This window comes from Heptranchias perlo, unplaced genomic scaffold, assembly GCF_035084215.1.
Source record: "Heptranchias perlo isolate sHepPer1 unplaced genomic scaffold, sHepPer1.hap1 HAP1_SCAFFOLD_47, whole genome shotgun sequence".
NCBI classification, from domain to species: domain Eukaryota; kingdom Metazoa; phylum Chordata; class Chondrichthyes; order Hexanchiformes; family Hexanchidae; genus Heptranchias; species Heptranchias perlo.
The window spans coordinates 8,065,099-8,089,317 of NW_027139484.1; the positions used below are offsets into that span (position 1 = coordinate 8,065,099).

The 24,219-nt window shown below is 42.5% G+C and overlaps 1 protein-coding gene and 1 long non-coding RNA gene across 2 annotated transcripts; both read right to left on the reverse strand.

Moving 5' to 3' along the window:
- Window positions 1-256: 256 nt before the first annotated feature.
- On the reverse strand, window positions 257-8,939 carry LOC137313368 (NACHT, LRR and PYD domains-containing protein 3-like). Its single transcript, XM_067979494.1, has 7 exons — window positions 8,894-8,939; window positions 3,372-4,968; window positions 1,727-1,813; window positions 1,400-1,570; window positions 1,025-1,195; window positions 592-759; window positions 257-419 (listed from the first exon to the last, which is right to left on the reverse strand). Exons 1-7 carry the CDS (start codon window positions 8,937-8,939, stop codon window positions 332-334), a joined length of 2,328 nt encoding a protein of 775 aa, XP_067835595.1. The 3' UTR covers window positions 257-331.
- A 676-nt stretch (window positions 8,940-9,615) lies between these two features.
- Window positions 9,616-23,987, reverse strand: LOC137313343 (uncharacterized). Its single transcript, XR_010961031.1, has 4 exons — window positions 23,932-23,987; window positions 21,462-21,537; window positions 12,548-12,643; window positions 9,616-9,720 (listed from the first exon to the last, which is right to left on the reverse strand). It is a non-coding gene; the product is annotated as an uncharacterized lncRNA (long non-coding RNA).
- Window positions 23,988-24,219: the final 232 nt, after the last annotated feature.

Genomic DNA, 24,219 nt, shown 5'->3' on the forward strand with positions numbered 1-24,219 from the left:
CCCACCCTGGGCCCTTCCTGTCTGTACATTGACCCAGTGCCCCATTGGTGACCATCCAGCCCCGGATATCCGGCAGAATCAGCGCTGTGGGACCGGGTGACTGAGTCTCGTGACCCTGTCGCTGGGCCTCTGACGTCACAATGGGAGACGACGCTCGCTCAGCTCGAGCTGGAAACCGTTAAAGGGCCGTTTTGAATTTAAACCTGGAGCGCGGCCGGTTAAAGGGGAGGGACAGAGAATCGGCCAAAAATGTTCATATAATGAGACCAGGAATGGTTATAAATTGAAATGTTCATGTAATGAGACCAGGAATGGTTATCAATTGAAATGTTCACATTTTCACACTAAGTCCGGGTCTGGATTCCCGCAGTGACTCCAGATGTCTCTTTCCGTTTGCACTGAACTGATTCTCCCACAGCCTGAAACAGATTAAAGATTAAACAGGAAATAAACAGATTGAACAACAGTGTAAATAACAGGGAGACTGGATTTAATATTTCAATTATAATTACAGACAAATATTACCCATAAAAGGGACTGAATCGCATTGATATTTTATTTATTACATTAAACATTAACAAAAACACTCACCAGATCCGCTCCAGACTCCTGCGGGTCAGTATGAGGGAGCAGAGAGCGGGGACAGATCGGTCTGTGAAGGAGTTTGATCCCAGGTTCAGACCCGTCAGTGACCGGTTTGTACTGAGAGCGGAGACGAGATCCTCGGTACAAGAATCTGTGAGACCGACACCATCCAGACTGGGGATCAGAGAGAGAGAAATAACAGGAATCAGGGTAAATCCCCAGTGTTTATTAATAACACTATTAATGATAATAATGTACAGTATTTATAATAACACTATTACTGATATTAATTAAAATTGGGGATTATTATTAGTAACAGTATTACTGATACTAATAATGTACAGTCTTCATTACTAACACTATTATTGATACTAATAATAATGTACAGTGTCAGACATCCAGTTATTTTTAACACAATCTCACACAGTCTGATGCTTACCGCAGTTCCTGTATTTTACAGTTCGGTTTCCTCAGAGCCGCAGAAAGTAGTTTCACTCCTGAATCTCCCAGTTTATTATAACTCAGGTCCAGAAAGGTCAGTGACCGGTTTGTACTGAGCGCGGAGGAGAGATCCTCTGCACAAGAAGCTGAGATATCGTTATCCCATAACCTGGAGATCAGAGAGAGGAGAGAGAGACAGAGACGAGCAGGGATAACAGGAATCTGAGTAAATTTCCAATATTTATTTGTGTTATTACTTATACTGACATTAATGTACAGTGTTTATTAATTGCACCATTATTGATACTAATAATAATGTACCGTGTTCGGCATCCAGTTATTATAACACAATCTCACACAGTCTGATACTTACTCCAGTTCCTTTATTTTACAGTTCGGGTTCCTCAGAGCCGCAGAGAGTAATTTCACTCCTGAATCTCCCAGTTTATTATTGCTCAGGTTCAGAACCGTCAGTGACCGGTTTGTTCTGAGAGCGGAGGAGAGATCCTCGGTACAAGAAGCTGTGAGATCGTTCGACCATAACCTGGAGATCAGAGGGTCAGAGACAGAGAGCAGAGATAACAGGAATCAGAGTAAATTCCCAGTATTTATTTGTATTATTATTACTTATACTGACATTAACGGACAGTGTCAGACATCCAGTTATGATAAACACAATCTCACACAGTCTGATACTTACCGCAGTTCCTGTATTTTACAGTCCGGTTTCCTCAGAGCCGCAGACAGTAGTTTCACTCCTGAATCTCCCAGATGATTATTACTCAGTCTAAACACAAACAGACAGAGAGTGAGAAACAAACTGAATCCAATCCCCGATCTGACACAATTTTTCTCTGACATTACTGGAAATACTGAAAAATCTTCAGGAAATTAATAACCAGATTTCCCTGTCACTGACAATGAATCTCAGTCTGTCCAACGCCCCATATATTCAGGGACTCTCAGTAAATGTATTTATTGAACAAAGTGCTGTCTGTGTGAAGCCTTTAAATGTCCCTCAGTCTGGTCTCATTCCCTGATGATCAGAATAACTCTCCTGGAGATCAGTGACCGGTCCCGTCATGTTTGGGGAAACTTGTCTCATTTCTGCTGCTTCTTAAAGCCCAGATTTTCTGGGAATGGGGCGATTTTCCCCGAATTAAATAATAAAGCGGTGATTACCTGTACTTTATGCAATATTATATTAATCTGTATAATACCTCGGGGTGAGTTATATTGTGAAACGGCGCTAACCGCTGCTGTAAAATCCGTCCCCCAGGATTTTAAGTAATAAGTAGAGTTTATTCTGTCGTGTTTACAAGTTTTCCATGTCCCTGTACTCCTGGTTTTTCGGGGAGGGAAGTCTCTAACGTTATTCCCATTAAACTGACTCTACATTTATTTCAGGTCTAACGGGCCCGACAGTTTTTGGGGAATTTTCTGACGTTCCCTCCCTGAGCGGGACCTCACACACAGGGGGACAGATGTTGGGAAATTCCCGGGTTCACTACCACTGGTTAACCAAGGAGCCTCCCGCTGTGTGTGGGGCCCCACCGCTGGCCGGTGTGTGTCAGTCCTCCTGGGCTAATATACCACTACCTGATAGATTGGAACATTTTTACCGGCAGATTTTAGTTCCCAAATCCCACTGAATTGTCGGCCTGGATTAATGAGCGAGGGGCCCGAATCCACGACCTTCTGACTCAGAGGCACGAGTGCTGCCAGCTGGGTGAAGAGATGGTGGATGGATTGGAGTGTGTGAAGGGCTGTGTCATTGATGAGTTAAGACAACGAACCAATACCCCTCGCGGAAAGCTCAGCTCGTCCACTGGCGGTTGACTGCCCGAAAGCTGTGTTTTGCTCTTTGTTACTGAATGTTTGGTGTTTGTGCTTCCCTCTCCGACACACGTTGACAGTCCGGTGACCGTCACTGGTTCCCACACCTCGGTAAGATGGTGGGATGTTCCGACACACGGACTGCTGCAGTGAGTGTCGGTCTGCGTGTAAGTAACAGTGAGAAGGAGTCTCTTCAATGGACGTATCTCAGGCAGTGAGAAAAACAATAAATATCATATATTGCAATTAAATTATCAGACTCTTCAAGTGATCTGTATTTACTGATCCGATAAAGACTGTAAAATCCCGACTTGTTCACAACGATCCATTTTAGATTATCCAGTACTTAGGGAATTACTAACCGATCCTCTTATCATTTGTCATATTTGTGTTGAATCTGCTTCTTTCTGGTTTAACTGAACTGTTTGTTTCCCTTCATTACGGAGCAACACCACGATCCGTGACTGTTCGACAATTGGCCGAACAGTTAGAGACAAATAAACAGTTACCTCAACACCCGGCATTTGTGCAGTGCGGGTCGCAGCCGCTGGAGTCCTTCACACTGAATGGAGCAGTGCTCCAGATTGAGGTGTTTTATTGTATCACAGAGTCCAATGACATGAGACAGGACCACACAGTCAATCGGAGTCAGTCCCAATCTACTAAATGTAAGTGTTTCCACAGATCCCACTGTGACCCGAACCAGCGTTTTATTCTGAGACTCAAACAGGTAGTGGAATGTATTCAGGAGGTCCCTTTTACCAGTTTCACTCTCTGTGTTTGCAAACTGTCCTTCAACTTTCTCCTTCACCCAGTCAATCACTCGGCAGATTGTTTGATGAAGAAATGGACCCAGAAACTCCTCCAGCGGCCGAGCTGACTGTGATGAGGAGAGACCAACAACAAAGCGGAGAAATATCTCAAATCTTCCATCTTTCTTGCTGTGGGCTTCAATGAGGAATTTCCGGATGTCCCATGGATCTGGAGTCAGGAATTGTGCGAGTGCGGCTACAAACTCTTGGATGGTGAGGTGCGGGAATGTGTAAACCACACTCTGGGCAGAATCATCTCTCTCCAAAAGTTCCATCATGAACCCAGACAGGAACTGAGAAGGTTGCAGATTGTACTTGATCAAATCTCCATTTCTAAACACAATCTTCTTCTCGGAGACTCCAGTGAAGGCCATCTCACCGATCTTCAGTAATACATCACGGGGGGATTCAATCTCTCGGCCATGGTTTTTCAGAATGTTGTAAATATAGTAGGAATATAGTTGGGTGATGGTCTTGGGAACTCGCTGCTGTTTCCTGTCTCTTTGTCTGAAGAAGGGACCCAGTGACAGACCAAGGATCCAGCAGTAGGAAGGGTTGTAACACATGGTGTATAGGATCTCGTTCTCCTCCACATGTTTGAAAACAGCTGCTGCCACCGCCTGATCTTCAAAATACTTGTTGAAATATTCCTTCCGTTCCTCACCATCAAATCCCATGATTTCAGCCCAGACACTTATCTCAGCCTTTTCCAATAAATGTAATGCAGTGGGGCGGCTGGTCACGAGCACTGAACATCCTGGGAGCAGCTTGTGCTGTATTAAACTGTACACAATGTCAGACACTTCACACCAGTCTTCAGGGTCTGTGCACATGTACTGAGGTTCTGTATTTCTCCGATTGTCAGCAAAATCGATACTCTCCTTGAATTCATCTAAACCATCGAATATAAACAGTAATCCCTCTGGGTTCTTCCAGAGCTCTCCCAGAATATTCCCAAAGTAAGGATACAGATCCAGTATCAGATTCCTCAGGTTTATTATACAGTTAATAGCGTTCAAATCCCGGAATTTAAAACTGAAAACAAATTGAAAGTGTGGGTATATTTTCCCAGTGGCCCAGTCATGAACAATCTTTTGTACCATTGTTGTTTTTCCAATCCCCGCGACTCCGCTCACTGCTGCTGAACTCCCAGATTTGGATTCTCTCCGGGAAAAACTGCTCTGGAACAATTGATCAGTTCGGATTTTTTCTAGTTCTCTCCTGAGATGTTTCTTTCTCCACTCTTCATGGTCTCGGCCTCTTGCCAGCAGTTCATGTTCTACAAGTTTCCGATCTCGAACAGTAGAAATGACCGTTAGCTCAGTGTATAGATTGACCAGCTGGAAAATCTTAACCTTCTCCTTTATTAGGATCGTGTTCACCATCAGTGTTTCAGTTTGGACCCGGAGTGTTTCCTTGTGTTTCTGTTGAACATCTTCAATTAGAACAGACAGAAAGTGGTTCTCAATGTTAGTTGTATTGACATAAAATCAAATTCTCAATCTCACTTTACTATTCAGTAAAATGTTGCGAGATTTAATTCACAGCTTCAATAAAGGTGCGAGCAGGAAATTAAACTCAGTTACTGAAAACCTCGCTTGAAAGTGAACAAGGGCTGAGAAAAGTTTCAAATCCTCACTTGATTCTAATATTTACTGAACATGGAGATTTCTATGAAGGTGATATTTTCTGTCTGATGGTTAATACTATCAGCCCTGCCCCGTACTATCGACATCTCATTACCAATCCAAACGTGATTATACGACAGCAGAGGTTCGAGGGATTAATCTATGAAACAGTCAGTGGTGCTGACCTTCTGCGGAAATGGGAAATAAGGTATTTGCTATCAGTGGGAGAGGGACAGACTGGGAATGGACAAAAATCCCACTGTTATTGTATCAGACCTCGGGCAGGTCATCTTGGATATTGTGGGCACTTGTAGAGGGACAGACTGGGAATGGACAGAAGTTCCACTGTTATTGTATCAGATCTCGGGCAGGTTATCTGGGATATTGTGGGCACTGGGAGAGGGACAGGCTGGGAATGGACAGAAGTTCCACTGTTATTGTATCAGACCTCGGGCAGGTTATCCGGTTTATTGTGGGCACTGGGAGAGGGACAGACTGTGAATGGACAGAAGTTCCACTGTTATTGTATCAGATCTTGGGCAGGTTATCTGGGATATTGTGGGCACCGGGAGGGGGACAGACTGTGAATGGACAGAAGTTCCACTGTTATTGTATCAGACCTCGGACAGGTTATCTGGGGTGTTGTGTGCACTGGGAGAGGGGCAGATTGAATGGACAGGAGTTAAGTTGCTATTGTGTCAGAACTCGGGCAGGTTATCTGGGGTATTACGTACATTTGTATGTTAACCTGTTCACAGGTAACGATTACTGCCATTCTGAAGGTACAGAGGGGAATCAGAATGATGATGTCAGGTACTCGGACTATAGGTTGAGGGAATGGTGAGAGGGTTTGGTGTATTTTGTTTGTGCAAGCGAATTCGGGATTGAAATGTTTCAATGGAATTCACAACATTAATAAGAACATAAGAAATAGAAGAAGGAGTAGACCATACGGCCCCTCGAACCTGTGCCACCATTCATTAAGGTCATGGCTGATATATCTCAAATCCACTTGCCCACCCTGTCCACATATACATTGATTCCATTCGTGTCCAAAAATCTATCGATCTCAGTCTTGAATATACTCATCGGAAACAGGAAACAGACTCACAATCAACAAAATAATGAATAATGGAGAAGGGAAGTCAGGGTAATTTTCTCACCCAAAGGGCCCGAGTGCCTGGGAAGGACACTACAGGGGCAGTGTAAGTGGGGTCAATAGATAATTGAACGTGTTTCTGTGGATACACTGAGAGGAGGGGTAGGTGGGATCATCTCTCTAACAGGGATAGGCTTATTTAGAGACAGGAAAAGGTCACTTGGTCCAATCATTCTTCTGTTATATTGTGTTTCAGAATTTGCGAACAATTTTTCAGTCGTTTTACACCTACATCGAATGTGCTTTCATAACAGTCCTGTTATATCACCGATTAGAATTAATAATACAACGACATCACTCAGTGCAATGTTAGGGTCGAAAACAGTCACAGTTCATTTCAACTGTTCTCCCAATAATTATGCTCCGTTGTTTCATATTGGTCTGAATTTCCGATAATGCAGGTTTGAGAAATTGCATTGGGTCTGAAAAGACCCTGAGTTAAAGGACTATTCTTTGAGTAGAATAAGTTCTCTCTTTCACTGCCATTAGGAAGCCAGCCCACAACTTTCGAATTACCCTTAACATTGTGTTTCCCTCATATTTCTACACGGATTAATGATCTATTGTGTGAACATCAGCACATCTTCTCAGATCAGATCGAACACGTTGACGTCTCGTTCTGTGCTGTAAAATGATAACATTTTTAATATTTCGCATTTCTCCACCTAGTTCCCGACAGATGATTGTGAGCAGATTTCTGGGGGCGCAGGTAAACCGTGACGTCTGGCTCAAAGCACTGTTCATTAATTGTGAGCCCAGAGCATCTTTGGGGCACATTGGTGTTGTGCATAGGATTCAAAATATATCAGGATCCAGCCAGGTGTGTATGGAGATTCACAAAATATCAGGATCCTGCCAGGTGTGTATGGGGATTCACAGTGTATCAGGATCCTGCCAGGTGTGTATGGGATTCACAGTATATCAGGGTCCTGCCAGGTGTGTGTGGGGATTCAGAGTGTATCAGGGTCCTGCCAGGTGTGTGTGCGGAGTCACAGTGTATGAGGATCCAGCCAGGTGTGTATGGAGATTCACAAAATATCAGGATCCTGCCAGGTGTGTATGGGGATTCACAGTGTATGAGGATCCTGCCAGGTGTGTATGGGGATTCACAGTGTATCAGGATCCTGCCAGGTGTGTATGGGATTCACAGTATATCAGGGTCCTGCCAGGTGTGTGTGGGGATTCAGAGTGTATCAGGGTCCTGCCAGGTGTGTGTGGGGATTCACAGTGTATGAGGATCCTGCCAGGTGTGTATGGGATTCAAAGTATATGAGGATCCTGCCAGGTGTGTGTGGGGATTCAGAGTGTATCAGGGTCCTGCCAGGTGTGTGTGGGGATTCACAGTGTATGAGGATCCTGCCAGGTGTGTATGGGATTCACAGTATATGAGGGTCCTGCCAGGTGTTTGTGGGGATTCAGAGTGAATCAGGATCCTGGCACTTGTGTATGGGGATTCACAGTGTATCAGGATCCTGCCAGGTGTGTATGGAGATTGCCAGTGTATCAGGATCCTACCAGGTGTGCATGGGGATTCACAGTGGATCAGGATCCTGCCAGGTATTATGGGGATTCACTGTGGATCAGGATCCTGACAGCTGTGTATGGGGATTCGCAGTGTATCAGGATCCTGCCAGGTGTGCATGGGGATTCACAGTGTATCAGGATCCTGCCAGGTGTGTATGGGGATTCACAGTGTATCAGGATCCTACCAGGTATGTATGGGGATTTCACAGTGCATCAGGATCCTACCAGGTGTGTATGGCGTTTCACAGTGTATCAGGATCCTGCCAGGTGTGTATGGGGATTCACTGTGGATCAGGATCCTGCCAGGTGTGTATGGGGATTCACTGTGGATCAGGATCCTGCCAGGTGTGTATGGGGATTCACTGTGGATCAGGATCCTGCCAGATCTGTATGGGATTCGCAGTGTATCAGGATCCTGCCAGGTGTGTATGGGGATTCACAGTATATCAGGATCCTGCCAGATATATATGGGGATTCACAGTGCATCAGGATCCTGCCAGGTGTGTATCGGGATTCACAGTATATCAGGATCCTACCAGCTGTGTATGGGGATTCACAGTGTATCAGGATCCTACCAGCTGTGTATCCAGTTTGATTAATTGGAGTAAATGTACCAATAAATCAAAATTCTGAGTGACTGTTAACTTCAATCTACACAAAATATTCTTTGCCTGTGAGGCCATGGCAACTCACAGATGTGTGTGAAGTGCTTCAGTGTATTAGCATCCTGCCAGGTGAGTGTGTTTTCACAGGATTAATGACAAATCAAATGAATATTTATCCTCTTTCATTCGTCCTTTGAATTTCTGATTCCCAGATTCTGACAATCTCTAAATAAACGGCTAAAGTCAAACATTCTGATTCTCAGAAGTGAAATAAACGTTTGAAATCATAATTTCATCACTTACTTTTCAGGTGACTGGGTATTTCAGATAAACCTCGTCCGATGTTCATATAATCAAATGGATCAGGACCTGTTTAATTCAATTAGATTTCATGAAATCAGATCTGTGTAATATTATAGTAAATTCTGCAGTGTTTCAATCTGAAATTGAATTCAGTGTGTGATTTTACCGTACCAAGTTCCTGCATCTCTGTCAGTATTTTGTCCAACTTTGGTACCACATGGTGCATTTTCACAAAGGATTCCCACATCACCCTTCGGGCCCGAGAGCCTTTCTCCATCACCAGATTTAGGAGAAGTTTGGAACTGTCCGCCCTGTTTCCCTTCTCCACGAGATCAACGACTGTCTGTAAAGAATAATAATTAATATATTTGTCCCTCCTTTTCCCAGTCCCACTAAAGCTGCTTCTCTTTTTTTTCCAGTCCCACACAAGAGTTATACCTGAACCGTTCCCCTGTCCTTTGTAAAGACACTGACCGATCCACTGGGTATTTTCACCTCTTCCTATCATTGTTTCAGATTCACTGTATTTTCAGTTTGATCCATTTCTTTCCTATTTGACCTGTTTCTCTTCTGTCACAATCTATGATTCTAAGATCTGATATCCTGTTAGTTCTGTGATGTTTAAATAATCCAACATCATTCTGTGTCCCTCCCACTTACCCGATGTTCCTGTCCACTGAAATGCCTCTCGTATGTTAACAACGAGCTGACTCCGTCCACCACTTCTTCAATCGCCTGTTCTAGTCTGTCCCGGTAGAATTTCGTCAACTGGAACAGCTGGTAATCGTCGCACTTTGTCAGGAACTCAGTGATTGCAGTTTTCGGATCTGTGAACAAAAATGGAGAAAAATAAACACATTATCGACTTTCTATCCGGGCGGCTACATTTCCTCTTATACCAAACGGCTGAAGCCTCCTGTGAGGCACATTATCAAACACCTTCTGAAAACCCATATGCACCGCGTGTGCTGCATCCCAACGATCTATACAGTCACCTCTCAACAAAGCTGTATCAGATTTGCCGAATACAACTTTTCTGCAGCGAATCAATTCCAGCCTCCCCTGATCATCCCCTGTATCTCTCAATGTTCACTAATTCGACCTGGAATTGCAGATTCGAGGAGTTTGCCCACAACTGATGGAGACTAATTGGTCTCCAGTTACCCTTTGACCCTCTCTCCCTATTTTATCAGGGACATTACTTGGGCTCCTTCAGTCCACCTGGATATTTTTGATAACAATCGAGGATTGAGAAATTGTGGTCAGGGCCCCTCCCAACTCCTCTCTGACTTCCTTTAACAGCCTCGGGTGCGTTATTTCTGGGCCCAGTGATTTATCCACCTCGGCGATGTTTCTCAGATCCAAATCCTTCTCTACGGTTGTCTCTGACTATGGGCCCACATCCTTCTGCAGTACACCAACATTTTCACTTCGACCATCATTTTTAGAAACGAAAGAAAATATTCTGTATCTCCCCAAAACTTCATCTCCAACTAGTTTCCCCTCGTTCCCCCTCTATCTCACCTCCACTGCTGGCGGGTCTGAAAATCCAACCGAGAATTGTGCTATTTCCCTTCCTACATATGGATTCTATCTGAACACAGCTCCCTGCACCATCCTTATGTTCAAAACCTCTCCTTCTCTCTGTTCTACTTTAAGATTCTCCTTAAAACCTATCTCTTTGTCCAAGCTTTTGGGTCACCCGTCCTAATATCTCCTTATTTGACTCGGTTTCAACTTTTGCTTGATAATCGCTCGGGTGAAGCGCCCTGGGTCGTTTTACTGCATTAAAGGTGCTTTATAAATGCAAGTTGTTGTTGTTCTAGCTCTGTAATGGAACCTTTTATTAATATTGGCGTCCAGAGCTAATTTTCTCTCCCCTCAAAATGTTATAACCAGGAACATTTCGCTCTGTATCCTGTGAAAACTCAGATTCTGTCTTATAAATACCAGATCATATCTCTTATGCTTCTGACTTTCCAAATGTGTTTGGAATGGTATTTTATATTCACAGACATAAAACAGAACCATAACTCCGATTTTTTGGAATGTTCATCCGTTTTCGTTTCTTTGCTTTTTTTCAAATTTCAAGTGACGTCATCTCTCTGTACTTCAAAACCACTTTCATTTTTACCTGCGAAGAACTTTTCACGATTTCATAAATCTTCTGTTCCCGCTCCAACAGTTTTATTAATTCCACTCTCCAGTCTCAGACCCGAATATTTCACATTCTTCTCCCCTACTACATTCACCCAGTCTGTAAAACCATTGTTGTTCGGTTCAGACCGTGACCGTCCCTTCCCTTCTCCCTGAACTCACTCTACTCCCCAAGACCGTGAACCCTTCCCTCCTGCTCCATTCACTCAGTCTGTAAAACCATTGTTGGTCAGTTCAGACCGTGACCGTCCCTTCCCTTCTCCCTGAACTCACTCTAGTCCCCAAGACCGTGAACCCTTCCCTCCTGCTCCATTCACCCAGTCTGTAAAACCATTGTTGGTCGGTTCAGACCGTGACCGTCCCTTCCCTTCTCCCTGAACTCACTCTATCCCCAAGACCGTGAACCCTTCCCTCCTGCTCCATTCACCCAGTCTGTAAAACCATTGTTCCTCGGTTCAGACCGTGACCGTCCCTTCCCTTCTCCCTGAACTCACTCCAGTCCCCAATACCGTGTACCCTTCCCTCCTGCTCCATTCACCCAGTCTGTAAAACCATTGTTGGTTAGTTCAGACCGTGACCGTCCCTTCCCTTCTCCCTGAATTCACTCCAGCGCTCCAAGACAGTGAACCCTTCCCTCCTGCTCCAGCCACACATTCACCTGTCTCATATTTCGCCGCTAACACGGCACAATGCAAACCATTCTGGAGATCACTACCTGGAGGCGTTGTTTTTTTAAACTACTACTGCCTCAGTCTTAATATTCCCTCTATAAATGTATTTCGATCCGTGTTATGGGTTCCGACCATGACTATTTTCTGCTCTCCTTTCCTTCCCAGAGATGGTCCCACCAGTTCCTGGAAATTCTTCCTTCTGGCACCAGGGAGGCAACTTACCATCAGGGACCTGCTCAGTGCTGCAGAAGAGTCTCTCTATTCCCCGACTATAGAATCTCCCACCACTATCACTCTCCTCTTCCTGTGTCCCACCTGCCTCTCAACCCCCGCCCCACTCAGGGCGTCCCCCTGCTCCCTGGTCTCACACTGTTACTCCGCTGATTCACTGTCTCTTTGACACCAGGGAGGTAACTTCCCATTCAGGGCTGCAGAAGAGTCTCTCTATTCCCCTGACTGTAGAATCTCCCACCACTATCGCTCTCCTATTCCTGTGTCCCACCTGCCTCTCATCCCCCGCCCCACTCGGGGTGTACCCCTGCTCCCTGGTCTCACACTGTTACTCAGGAAGACCATCCTCCGAGTCACTGTCTCTATCCTCCTTACAGTCCCCAACATTGGTACCTACTGTACAGTTCCAGTACTCAGGAGATCCCTCCACCTGTGACTGCACTATCCGTCCAGATGGTCACTCACTTCCCACTATCTACACAGTATCTGTGCTGTTACCTCTTCCTGTGTGAGCTGCAGGTTCCTGTTTGCGATCTGAACCCTTTGTCAGGATAGATTTGAAGATTTGATATTTTGATGAATTTTCTGAACCTACCTGTGTCCATTTTCATTCTTGTTGAAGATGTTTGACCTTCTCCCCTGTTTGGACCTTCAGCCATGTTGGTGACAGAAGTTCCCAGATTCTGATGCTCTGTAATAAATATAATATTCATAGTAAGGTTGGACAGAAATATTAAAATGAGCAGGAGAGCGTTCCCTTGTTAAACATGATACCGAGTCCCTTCTCCCCCATCAGTACAACAGCTGTTAGCTCTGGGATCGAGCATTTCTCAAGTGTTATGATCAATGCTCCACATCAGGTGCAACACAGACAGCTGCCCAGTGAAATCCAGTGAGTCCCGCTGATCTCCACAACCCAGTTCCAGACGGGCACCCGTCAGCCGAGTCTCTGAACTGGGTGCGCCCATTGGTAAGATTAACTCACATAGTACAGGCCAGAACCAGCCTCATTACTGAGGTAGTGAATAATCTGGAGGGAAATATTGAGCAGGGTGATCATTGATTAATTAAATGACCCTCACTCGGTTTTACACAGTCTGGGGGTATTGCATTATCTTATTCACAGACTTGCGTTGAATATTTTGATTTGTTCAGCTTCGTTATTAAATTTAGATACTTCATGCAAATGATATATTTCGACGAACACAATAAAAAGCTGGGTGGGATTCCTCTGGTTTCAATGGACAGTGACATTATCCGGGTGTTCATGGAGATGTGTCCTTGTTGGTGCTTCAATGAGAATATTTTTACAATATCTCCCATGGTGTCAGCACCTGACGAATGAGCACTGTGGATGGTGAGGAGATTTACCACTGTTCTAATATTGACACTAATGAGCACTGCAGGAGGTGAGGAGATTTATCACGATTCTAATGTTTCCACCAATGAACACTGTAGGAGGTGAGGAGATTTACCACTGTTCCAATATTAACACTAATGAGCACTGTAGGAGGTGAGGAGATTTACCACTGTTCTAATATTAACACTAATGAGCACTGTAAGAGGTGAGGAGACTTACCACTGTTCAAATATTAACATTAATGAGCACTGTAGGAGGTGAGGAGATTTACCACTGTTCTAATATTAACACGAATGAGCACTGTCGGAGATGAGGAGATTTACCACTGTTCCAATATTAACACTAATGAGCACTGTAGGAGGTGAGGAGATTTACCACTGTTCCAATATTAACACTAATGAGCACTGTAGGAGGTGAGGAGATTTACCACTGTTCCAATATTAACACTAATGAGCACTGTAGGACGTGAGGAGATTTACCACTGTTGTAATATTAACACTAATGGGCACTGTAGGAGTTCAGGAGATTTACCACTGTTCAAATATTAACACTAATGAGCACTGTAGGAGGTGAGGAGATTTACCACTGTTCTAATATTAACACTAATCAGCACTGTAGGAGGTGAGGAGATTTACCACTTTTCGAAAATTATCACTAATGAACACTGTAGAAGGTGAGGAGATTGACCACTGTTCTAATATTAACACGAATGAGCACTGTCGGAGGTGAGGAGATTTACCACTGTTCTGATATTAATACTAATGAGCACTGTAGCAGGTGAGGAGATTTACTACTTTTCAAAAATTAACACTAATGAGCACTGTCGGAGGTGAGGAGATTGACCACTGTTGTAATATTAACACAAATGAGCACTGCAGGAGGTGAGGAGATTTACCACTGTTCTAATATTAACACTAATCATCACTGTAGGAGGTGAGGAGATTTACCATTGTTATAATATTAACACTAATGAGCACTGTAGAAGGTGAGGTGATTTACCACTGTTATAATATTAACACTAATGAGCATTGTAGAAGGTGAGGAGATTTACCACTGTACTAATATTAACAATAATAGCACTGTAGGAGGAGAAGAGATTTACCACTGTTCTAATATTAACATTAATGAGCACTGTATGAGGTGAGGAGATTTACCACTGTTTTAATATTAACACTAACGAGCATTATAGGAGGTGAGGAGATTTACCACTGTTCTAATATGAACACGAATGTGCACTGTAGTAGGTGAGGAGATTTGCCAATGTTCAATATTAACAATAATGATCACTGTAGGAGGCGAGGAGATTTACCACTGTTCTAATATTAACAATAATGAGCACTGTAGGAGGTGAGGAGATTTGCCACTGCTCCAATATTAACACTAATGAGCACTGTAGGAGGAGAGGAGATTTACCACTGTTATAATATTAACACTAATGAGCACTGTAGAAGGTGAGGAGATTTACCACTGTTCTAATATTAACACGAATGAGCACTGTAGGAGGTGAGGAGATTTACCACTGTTCTGATATTAATACTAATCATCACTGTAGGAGGTGAGGAGATTTACCAGTGTTATAATATTAACACTAATGAGCACTGTAGAAGGTGAGGAGATTTACCACTGTTATAATATTAACAATAATGAGCACAGTAGGAGGTGAGGAGATTTACCACTGTTATAATATTAACACTAATGAGCACAGTCGGAGGTGAGGAGATTTACCACTGTTATAATATTAACACTAATGAGCACAGTAGGAGGTGAGGAGATTTACAACTGTTATAATATTAACACTATTGAGCAATGCAGGAGGTGAGGAGATTTATCACTGTTATAATATTAACACTAATGAGCACTGTAGAAGATGAGAAGATTTACCACTGTTATAATATTAACACTAATGAGCACAGTAGGAGGTAAGGAGATTTACCACTGTTATAATAATAACACTATTGAGCACTGCAGGAGGTGAGGAGATTTACCACTGTTCTAATATTAACACTAATCATCACTGTAGGAGGTGAGGAGATTTACCACTGTTCTAATATTAACACTAATGAGCACTGTAGGAAATTCGGAGATTTACCACGATTCGAAAAATAACACTAATGAGCACTGTAAGAGGTGAGGAGATTTACCACTGTTCTGATATTAACACTAATGAGCACTGTAGGAGGTGAGGAGATTTACCACTGTTCTAATATTAACACTAATGAGCACTGTTGGAGATGAGGAGATTTACCACTGTTCCAATATTAACACTGATGAGCACTGTAGGAGGTGAGGAGATTTACCACTGTTCTAATATTAACACTAATGAGCACTGTAAGAAATTAGGAGATTTACCACTTTTCGAAAAATAACACTAATGAGCACTGTAAGAGGTGAGGAGATTTACCACTGTTCTTATATTAACACTAATGAGCACTGTAGGAGGTGAGGAGATTTACCACTGTTCTAATATTAACACTAATGAGCACTGTCGGAGATGAGGAGATTTACCACTGTTCCAATATTAACACTAATGAGCACGGTAGGAGGTGAGGAGATTTACCACTGTTCCAATAGTAACACTAATGAGCGCTGTCGGAGGTGAGGAGATTTACCACTGTTCCAATATTAACACTAATGAGCACTGTAGGACGTGAGGAGATTTACCACTGTTGTAATATTAACACTAATGGGCACTGTAGGAGTTCAGGAGATTTACCACTGTTCAAATATTAACACTAATGAGCACTGTAGGAGGTGAGGAGATATACCACTGTTCTAATATTAACAGTAATCAGCACTGCAGGAGGTGAGGAGATTTACCACTGTTCCAATATTAACACTAATGAGCACGGTAGGAGGTGAGGAGATTTACCACTGTTCCAATAGTAACACTAATGAGCGCTGTCGGAGGTGAGGAGATTTACCACTGTTCCAATATTAACACTAATGAGCACTGTAGGACGTGAGGAGATTTACCACTGTTGTAATATTAACACTAATGGGCACTGTAGGAGTTCAGGAGATTTACCACTGTTCAAATATTAACACTAATGAGCACTGTAGGAGGTGAGGAGATATACCACTGTTCTAATATTAACAGTAATCAGCACTGCAGGAGGTGAGGAGATTTACCACTTTTCGAAAATTAACACTAATGAACACTGTGGAAGGTGAGGAGATTTACCACTGTTCTAATATTAATACGAATGAGCACAGTCGGAGGTGAGGAGATTTACCACTGTTCTGATATTAATACTAATGAGCACTGTAGCAGGTGAGGAGATTTACTACTTTTCGAAAATTAACACTAATGAGCACTGTCGGAGGTGAGGAGATTGACCACTGTTGTAATATTAACACAAATGAGCACTGTAGGAGGTGAGGAGATTTACCATTGTTATAATATTAACACTAACGACCATTGTAGAAGGTGAGGAGATTTACCACTGTTATAATATTAACACTAATGAGCACAGTAGGAGGTGAGGAGATTTACCACTGTTCCAATATTAACATTAATGAGCACTGTAGGAGTTGAGGAGATTTACTACTGTTCGAATTTTAACACTAATGGGCACTGTAGGGGTTCAGTAGATTTATCACTGTTCAAATATTAACACTAATGAGCACTGTAGGTGGTGAGGAGATTTACCACTTTTCTAATATTAACACTAATCAGCACTGTAGGAGGTGAGGAGATTTACCACTTTCGAAAATTAACACTAATGATCACTGTAGGAGGTCAGGAGATTTACCACTGTTCTAATACTAACACAAATCAGCACTGCAGGAGGTGAGGTGATTTAACACTGTTCTAATATTAACACTAATCATCACTGTAGGAGGTGAGGAGATTTACCACTGTTATAATATTAACACTAATGACACTGTAGAATGTGAGGAGATTTAGCACTGTTATAATATTAACACGAATGAGCACTGCAGGAGGTGAGGAGATTTACCACTGTTATAATATTAACACTAATGAGCACTGTAGAAGGTGAAGAGATTTACCACTGTTATAATATTAACACTAATGAGCACAGTCGGAGGTAAGGAGATTTACCACTGTTATAATATTAACACTAATGAGCACAGTAGGAGGTGAGAAGATTTACCACTGTTATAATGTTAACACTATTGAGCACTGCAGGAGGTGAGGAGATTTACCACTGTTCTAATATTAACACTAATCATCACTGTAGGAGGTGAGGAGATTTACCACTGTTCTAATATTAACACTAATGAGCACTGTAGGAAATTAGGAGATTTACGACTTTTCGAAAAATAACACTAATGAGCACTGTAAGAGGTGAGGAGATTTACCACTGTTCTGATATTAACACTAATGAGCACTGTAGGAGGTGAGGAGATTTACCACTGTTCCAATATTAACATTAATGAGCACTGTAGGAGTTGAGGAGATTTACCACTGTTCGAATATTAACACTTATGAGCACTGTAGGACGTGAGGAGATTTACCACTGTTGTAATATTAACACTAATGGGCACTGTAGGGGTTCAGTAGATTTACCACTGTTCAAATATTAACACTAATGATCACTGTAGGAGGTCAGGAGATTTACCACTGTTCTAATATTAACACAAATGAGCACTGCAGGAGGTGAGGTGATTTACCACTGTTCTAATATTAACACTAATCATCACTGTAGGAGGTGAGGAGATTTACCACTGTTATAATATTAACACTAATGACACTGTAGAATGTGAGGAGATTTGGCACTGTTATAATATTAACACTAATGAGCACTGCAGGAGGTGAGGAGATTTACCACTGTTATAATATTAACACTAATGAGCACTGTAGCAAATTAGGAGATTTACGACTTTTCGAAAAATAACACTAATGTGCACTGTAAGAGGTGAGGAGATTTACCACTGTTCTGATACTATCACGAGTGAGCACTGTAGGAGGTGAGGAGATTTACCACTGTTCTATTATTAACACTAATGAGCACTGTAGGAAATTAGGAGATTTACGACTTTTCGAACAATAACACTAATGTGCACTGTAAGAGGTGAGGAGATTTACCACTGTTCTGATATTAACACTAATGAGCACTGTAGGAGGTGAGGAGATTTACCACTGTTCTAATATTAACACTAATGAGCACTGTCGGAGGTGAGGAGATTTACCACTGTTCCAATATTAACACTAATGAGCACTGTAGGACGTGAGGAGATTTACCACTGTTCAAATATTAACACTAATGAGCACTGTAGGAGGTGAGGAGATTTACCACTTTTCGAAAATTAACACTAATGATCACTGTAGGAGGTCAGGAGATTTACCACTGTACTAATATTAACACAAATGAGCACTGCAGGAGGTGAGGTGATTTACCACTGTTCTAATATTAACACTAATCATCACTGTAGGAGGTGAGGAGATTTACCACTGTTATAATATTAACACTAATGACACTGTAGAATGTGAGGAGATTTAGCACTGTTATAATATTAACACTAATGAGCACTGCAGGAGGTGAGGAGATTTACCACTGTTATAATATTAACACTAATGAGCACTGTAGAAGGTGAGGAGATTTACCTCTGTTATAATATTAACACTAATGAGCACAGTAGGAGGTAAGGAGATTTACCACTGTTATAATATTAACACTAATGAGCACAGTCGGAGGTGAGGAGATTTACCACTGTTATAATGTTAACACTATTGAGCACTGCAGGAGGTGAGGAGATTTACCACTGTTCTAATATTAACACTAATCATCACTGTAGGAGGTGAGGAGATTTACCACTGTTCCAATATTAACACTAATGAGCACTGTAGGAGGTGAGGAGATTTACCACTGTTCCAATATTAACACTAATGAGCACTGTAGGACGTGAGGAGATTTACCACTGTTGTAATATTAACACTAATGGGCACTGTAGGAGTTCAGGAGATTTACCACTGTTCAAATATTAACACTAATGAGCACTGTAGGAGGTGAGGAGATTTACCACTGTTCTAATATTAACACTGATCAGCACTGTAGGAGGTGAGGAGATTTACCACTTTTCGAAAATTAACACTAATGAACACTGTAGTAGGTGAGGAGATTTACCTCTGTTCTAATATTAACAAAATGAACACTTTCGGAGGTGACGAGATTAACCACTGTTTTGATATTAACACTATCGAGGATTGTAGGAGGTGAGGAGATTTACCACTGTTCTAATATGAACACGAATGAGCACTGTAGTAGGTGAGGAGATTTGCCACTGTTCCAATATTAACAATAATGAGCACTGTAGGAGGCGAGGAGATTTACCACTGTTCTAATATTAACACTAATGAGCAGTGTAGGAGGTGAGGAGATTTGCCACTGTTCCAATATTAACAATAATGAGCACTGTCGGAGATGAGGAAATTTACCACTGTTCCAATATTAACAATAATGAGCACTGTAGGAGGTGAGGAGATTTATCACTGTTGTAATGTTAACACTAATGGGCACTGTAGGAGTTCAGGACATTTACCACTGTTCAAATATTAACACTTATGAGCACTGTCGGAGGTGAGGAGATTTACCACTGTTCTAATATTAACACTAATCAGCACTGTAGGAGGTGAGGAGATTTACCACTGTTCTAATATTAACGCTAATGAGCACTGTAGGAGTTGAGGAGATTTACCTCTGTTCTAATATTAAAACTAATGAACACTGTCGGAGGTGAGGAGATTTCCCACTGTTCTGATATTAACACTAATGAGCAAGGTCGGAGGTGAGGAGATTAATCAATGATCTAATATTAACACTAATGAGCACTGTCGGAGGTGAGGAGATTTACCAATGATCTAATATTAACACTAATGAGCACTGTAGGAGGTGAGGAGATTTTCCACTGATCTTATATTAACACTAATGAGCACTGTCGGAGGTGAGGAGATTTACCACTGTTCCAATATTAACACTAATGAGCACTGTAGGAGGTGAGGAGATTTACCACTGTTCTAATATTAACACTAATGACACCCCACTAACCCAGTCCTGCGATGTGAGAACTCCCAAGTTCCATGTCACTACGTCAATGAATCAGCTGCTTCTCTTGTCCCTTACCAATCACATTAGTTTTAACAATTACAATTCCCCAAACTCTTGGTATAGCTTCACTTTGAATGAACTGTCCATGAAATCGTTCAACTGGAGACCGTCCCAGAGAGATTTATGAACAATAACCTCCTGCAGGCGGCGTTATCATTTGACTGCATTCCTGACACAGATGTTCTTTCCTCCCGGGCTTACCGCTATCACAGGTACCTTTCTGCAGCCAATTCGGATCACACCACGTGTGAATGAACGGGAGTCAGTGAATATGATTGGTCCTGACTGCATCCCACCGCCGTGCTGAAGAACGAGCTGTCGCCCAGACAAACTATGGCAGTGCACCGATTATACTGACTTTACCCGCCAATGCACAAGCTGGACCTGCTGTGTCCAGTGCACAGAATCAAGGACTAATTGGACCCGGACAATCAGCGCCCTATCAGTCACCTCTCAATCATCAGCAAAGTGATGGAGGGAGTTGGTCCATCAAGTAACATTCGCTCGTCAATAATCTGCCCGCCAGCGCTCAGAACTAATTCCGCCAGAACCACTCGGTTTCAGACTTCTTTCTGGTGTCAATCCATAAATGGATGCGAGAGAGGAGAACCAGAGGAGAAGTGAGAGGAACTCATCCCGTCAACAAGCGGCGTTTGATCGGGTGCTGCACCAAAGAGCTCCAGCAAACTGAGGTCAACGGGAGTCAAAGGGAAAACCTCCAGTGGCTGGAATCATCCGGGCCACCGCATTGGGTTATGTTGGTGGTTGGGGACTGTGTTAAATGTTGCAAAGTGTCAACCTCCAACTGTTTGTTCATAAGCGATGTAATAATTCAGAAATATCTTCCAATAATATTTTAAACAATAGAATTTTAGCGGAAGAGAATAGATTGAGGTTTTTGTCTCTTAAATGACCCTTCCACGAATGTTAATTTCAGGAAATAAGCAACCTTTACATTCTGATCCGTGAGTAATTCCCCGACTTTCAATATAATTGAATTACTTCACCATAAACGGTGAATTCCCCATTGGTCTACTTTGAAACACAATCATTGTGCTCAGTATATTCGGGGACCTTACCTTGTGCTCCGGCTCCTGATCCTGGTTCCAGAGTGTCCGGGTAAGTTAGTGGGGTCTTCAGGTTAATGAACACACCCTGGGTAAAGATCAGTTACACGTCACCGTCATAAACACGACCTTCAGCCTGATCAGTGCAATCGTCCCCGCCCTGTTCTCTGGTGTGGGGCTCGGTCTGAATCACGCACCGTCTCATTCAAATTGAAATAGTCTGATAAATTACTGATATTTTAACCAAAGTCATTAATTCTTTGTGTGGAAAAAAATACCAAATCAACCCACCCCCCACCCCAGCTCTTGCATCTGTGGTTCAGAAGACCCCGCGGTGAAACTGTGTTCTGTAGCCGGATTCAGTTCCATGTCCTCAATTCGATTTTAATACTCAGTATAAAACCTGTTTATTATCGAACCATAAAAGGACACAGATGGCAATGGGCCAAGCTCGCTGTTAGTTTATTGGGGTCAAACACCAGAGGGAAGGATTAAGTGAACTCTTTGAGTTGAAACGTTTCGTGTTTGGAATTATCTCCCCTTTTGATAATTGACTGTTTCATTGTCCCGATTCCAGCTCTGTATAAATGTAACACATTGCGATCCCGGCTCTATTAATCTCAGTATTGGGTCTATTATAATGCTAATCTGATCCAATTGCCCTGAATTTGTACCATTCCTGTCACATGACTGGTTACACTTTATCTTCCAATCATGGCCATTTATTACCAACAGAGCAATGAATATAATCTCCGGCAGATAGTCTCCAGTTAATGAGTAACAGTCTCGGCCTTGATCAGGATATTCACACCCTTCAGTATCAGGATCCAGGTTTCACTTACTGGAACTGATTCAGCAAATCTGTACGGTAAACAAGTGACTTTTCAGTTCATCGGCCTGTTAATCTTTATTGGGGATGATGGAATTTCACCTTTTCATTTAATCTTTGTTGTAAAAGTTTAGCAGCGGGTTCAATTTATTGTGAGGCTGAGAAACTCTGAACATGAAATTCACTTCCAAATTAGTATTTGTATTTAATAGAAATATTAAAGTCCATTGCGACTCCTCCATGTCTGATTCCACTTCTTGCTTCTCTCACCTCCCACTCCAGTTACGGCTCCCCCTGCTTCGTGTGTGAAATCCCTATCTTTTACCTGTCTACTCTCTCCACCGATTCTGTACCTGACCGCTAATGTTTGTTTCCCCCCTCCCCCAACAGAGACCGGTTCCATATCTGTGACTCCCCTTGTTTCCATTCACTCTGCTCTATGTCTGATTCTGCTCTAACTTGCCTTCCCCAGATGCACTCTCCATACCACCTGCACCTATATTTATTCTGAGGCTGCGAAACTCAACATTAGCATTTGTATTTAATATTAATATTAAACGTTGATATTACCTCGTGCGACTCCTCCGTACCTTATCCCCCTTCCTGCTTCTCCGTGTTGCCGCTCCCAGTTTGTTTATAGATCCCCTGATTCGTGTCTGACATCCCTCCCTTTTACCTGTCTACTTCCCCCACCCATTCTGTGCCCGACCGTTAATGTTTCTTACACTTAATATGTATTTATACACATTTTTCCCATTTGCCTTTCTATTATTTGCACTTTTTTCATATTTCCTTTTTGCAGCTCATAATATTTCCTCTGCCTTCCTTTGTTGTTTTCTATATCTCTCCCAGTCCTCTGGATTACCACTTTACTTGGTATTTGTGCAAGTCACTTCCTTTAGCTTTATACTGCCTCTTATCTCACACGTTCACCATGGTTGCTTGACTACATGTGGAATGTTTTGCTCTTTAGGGATATGTTTTGGATGAACAGCTCTGTTCTATCCACAAAACAAAAGAGCAGACTGAATCCAGCCAATTCCCGCCCTCCCAGCCACCTCTCAATGATCAGTAACCTGATGGACGGACTCATCAATCGGGCCATCAAGAAACATTCACTCATCAATAATCTGTACAGCGACGCTCAGTTCGGGCGGTGCCTCAAATCCCCGGATCCCCACTTCTTCACAGATACAAGAGTTGAATGCTAGAGAAGAAGTGACTGTAACTCGCCTGGACAACAAGGCAGCGTTTGTCTGGGTTTGGCACCAAGGAGCCCCAGCATCCTGAGATCAATGTGGGTCAAAGGGTAAACCGTCCCGTTGCTGGAAACATTGGATTTCGGTGACGGTTAGAGGCTGTGATATACTTTGAAAAGTCTCAACCTTTAACAGTGTCATAAACGAAGATTATCTTTGAATACTCGTTAAAACGCAGAATTTTAGTGAGGAGTTTACATTTGGTAATTTGGTTCTGTTAAATGGCGCTTCTTCCATTAAGTTCACTTGTGTAAAAAAAACAATCGTTTCTTACTTGATCCAATATGGGTACAACTTTTCAATCTCATTGAACTAATACACAATTACACGGCAATGGATCAGTTCTGCTGCATTAAAACACTGTAATTGTGCTCAGTATATTCGGGGTCCTTACCTTGTGCTGAGGCTCCTGATTCTGTTTCCACAGTGTCGGGGAAGTTAGTGTTCTGGGGTCTGCAGGTTAATGAACACAACCTGTGTAAAGATCAGTTACACATCACCGTCATAAACACGACCTTCAGCCTGATCAGTACAATCCCTCCCCGCCCTGTTCTCTGTGTGGGTCTCGGTCTGAATCACACACCGTCTCATTCGGATTGAATTGTTCTGATAAATTACTGATCTTTTAACCAAAGTCATTAATTCTATGCGTGGTAACAATGATTAAATTGTCCCCCAGCTC

Coding starts and splice junctions, on each gene's coding strand:
- LOC137313368 (XM_067979494.1), bottom strand. CDS start 8,939: ATGAACATCGGACGAGGTTTATCTGAAATACCCAGTCACCTGAAAA. Junction 4,969..8,893: donor AATACCCAGTCACCTGAAAA/GTAAGTGATGAA, acceptor CTACTGTTCGAG/ATCGGAAACTTGTAGAACAT. Junction 1,571..1,726: donor TGTAAAATACAGGAACTGCG/GTAAGTATCAGA, acceptor TCTGATCTCCAG/GTTATGGTCGAACGATCTCA.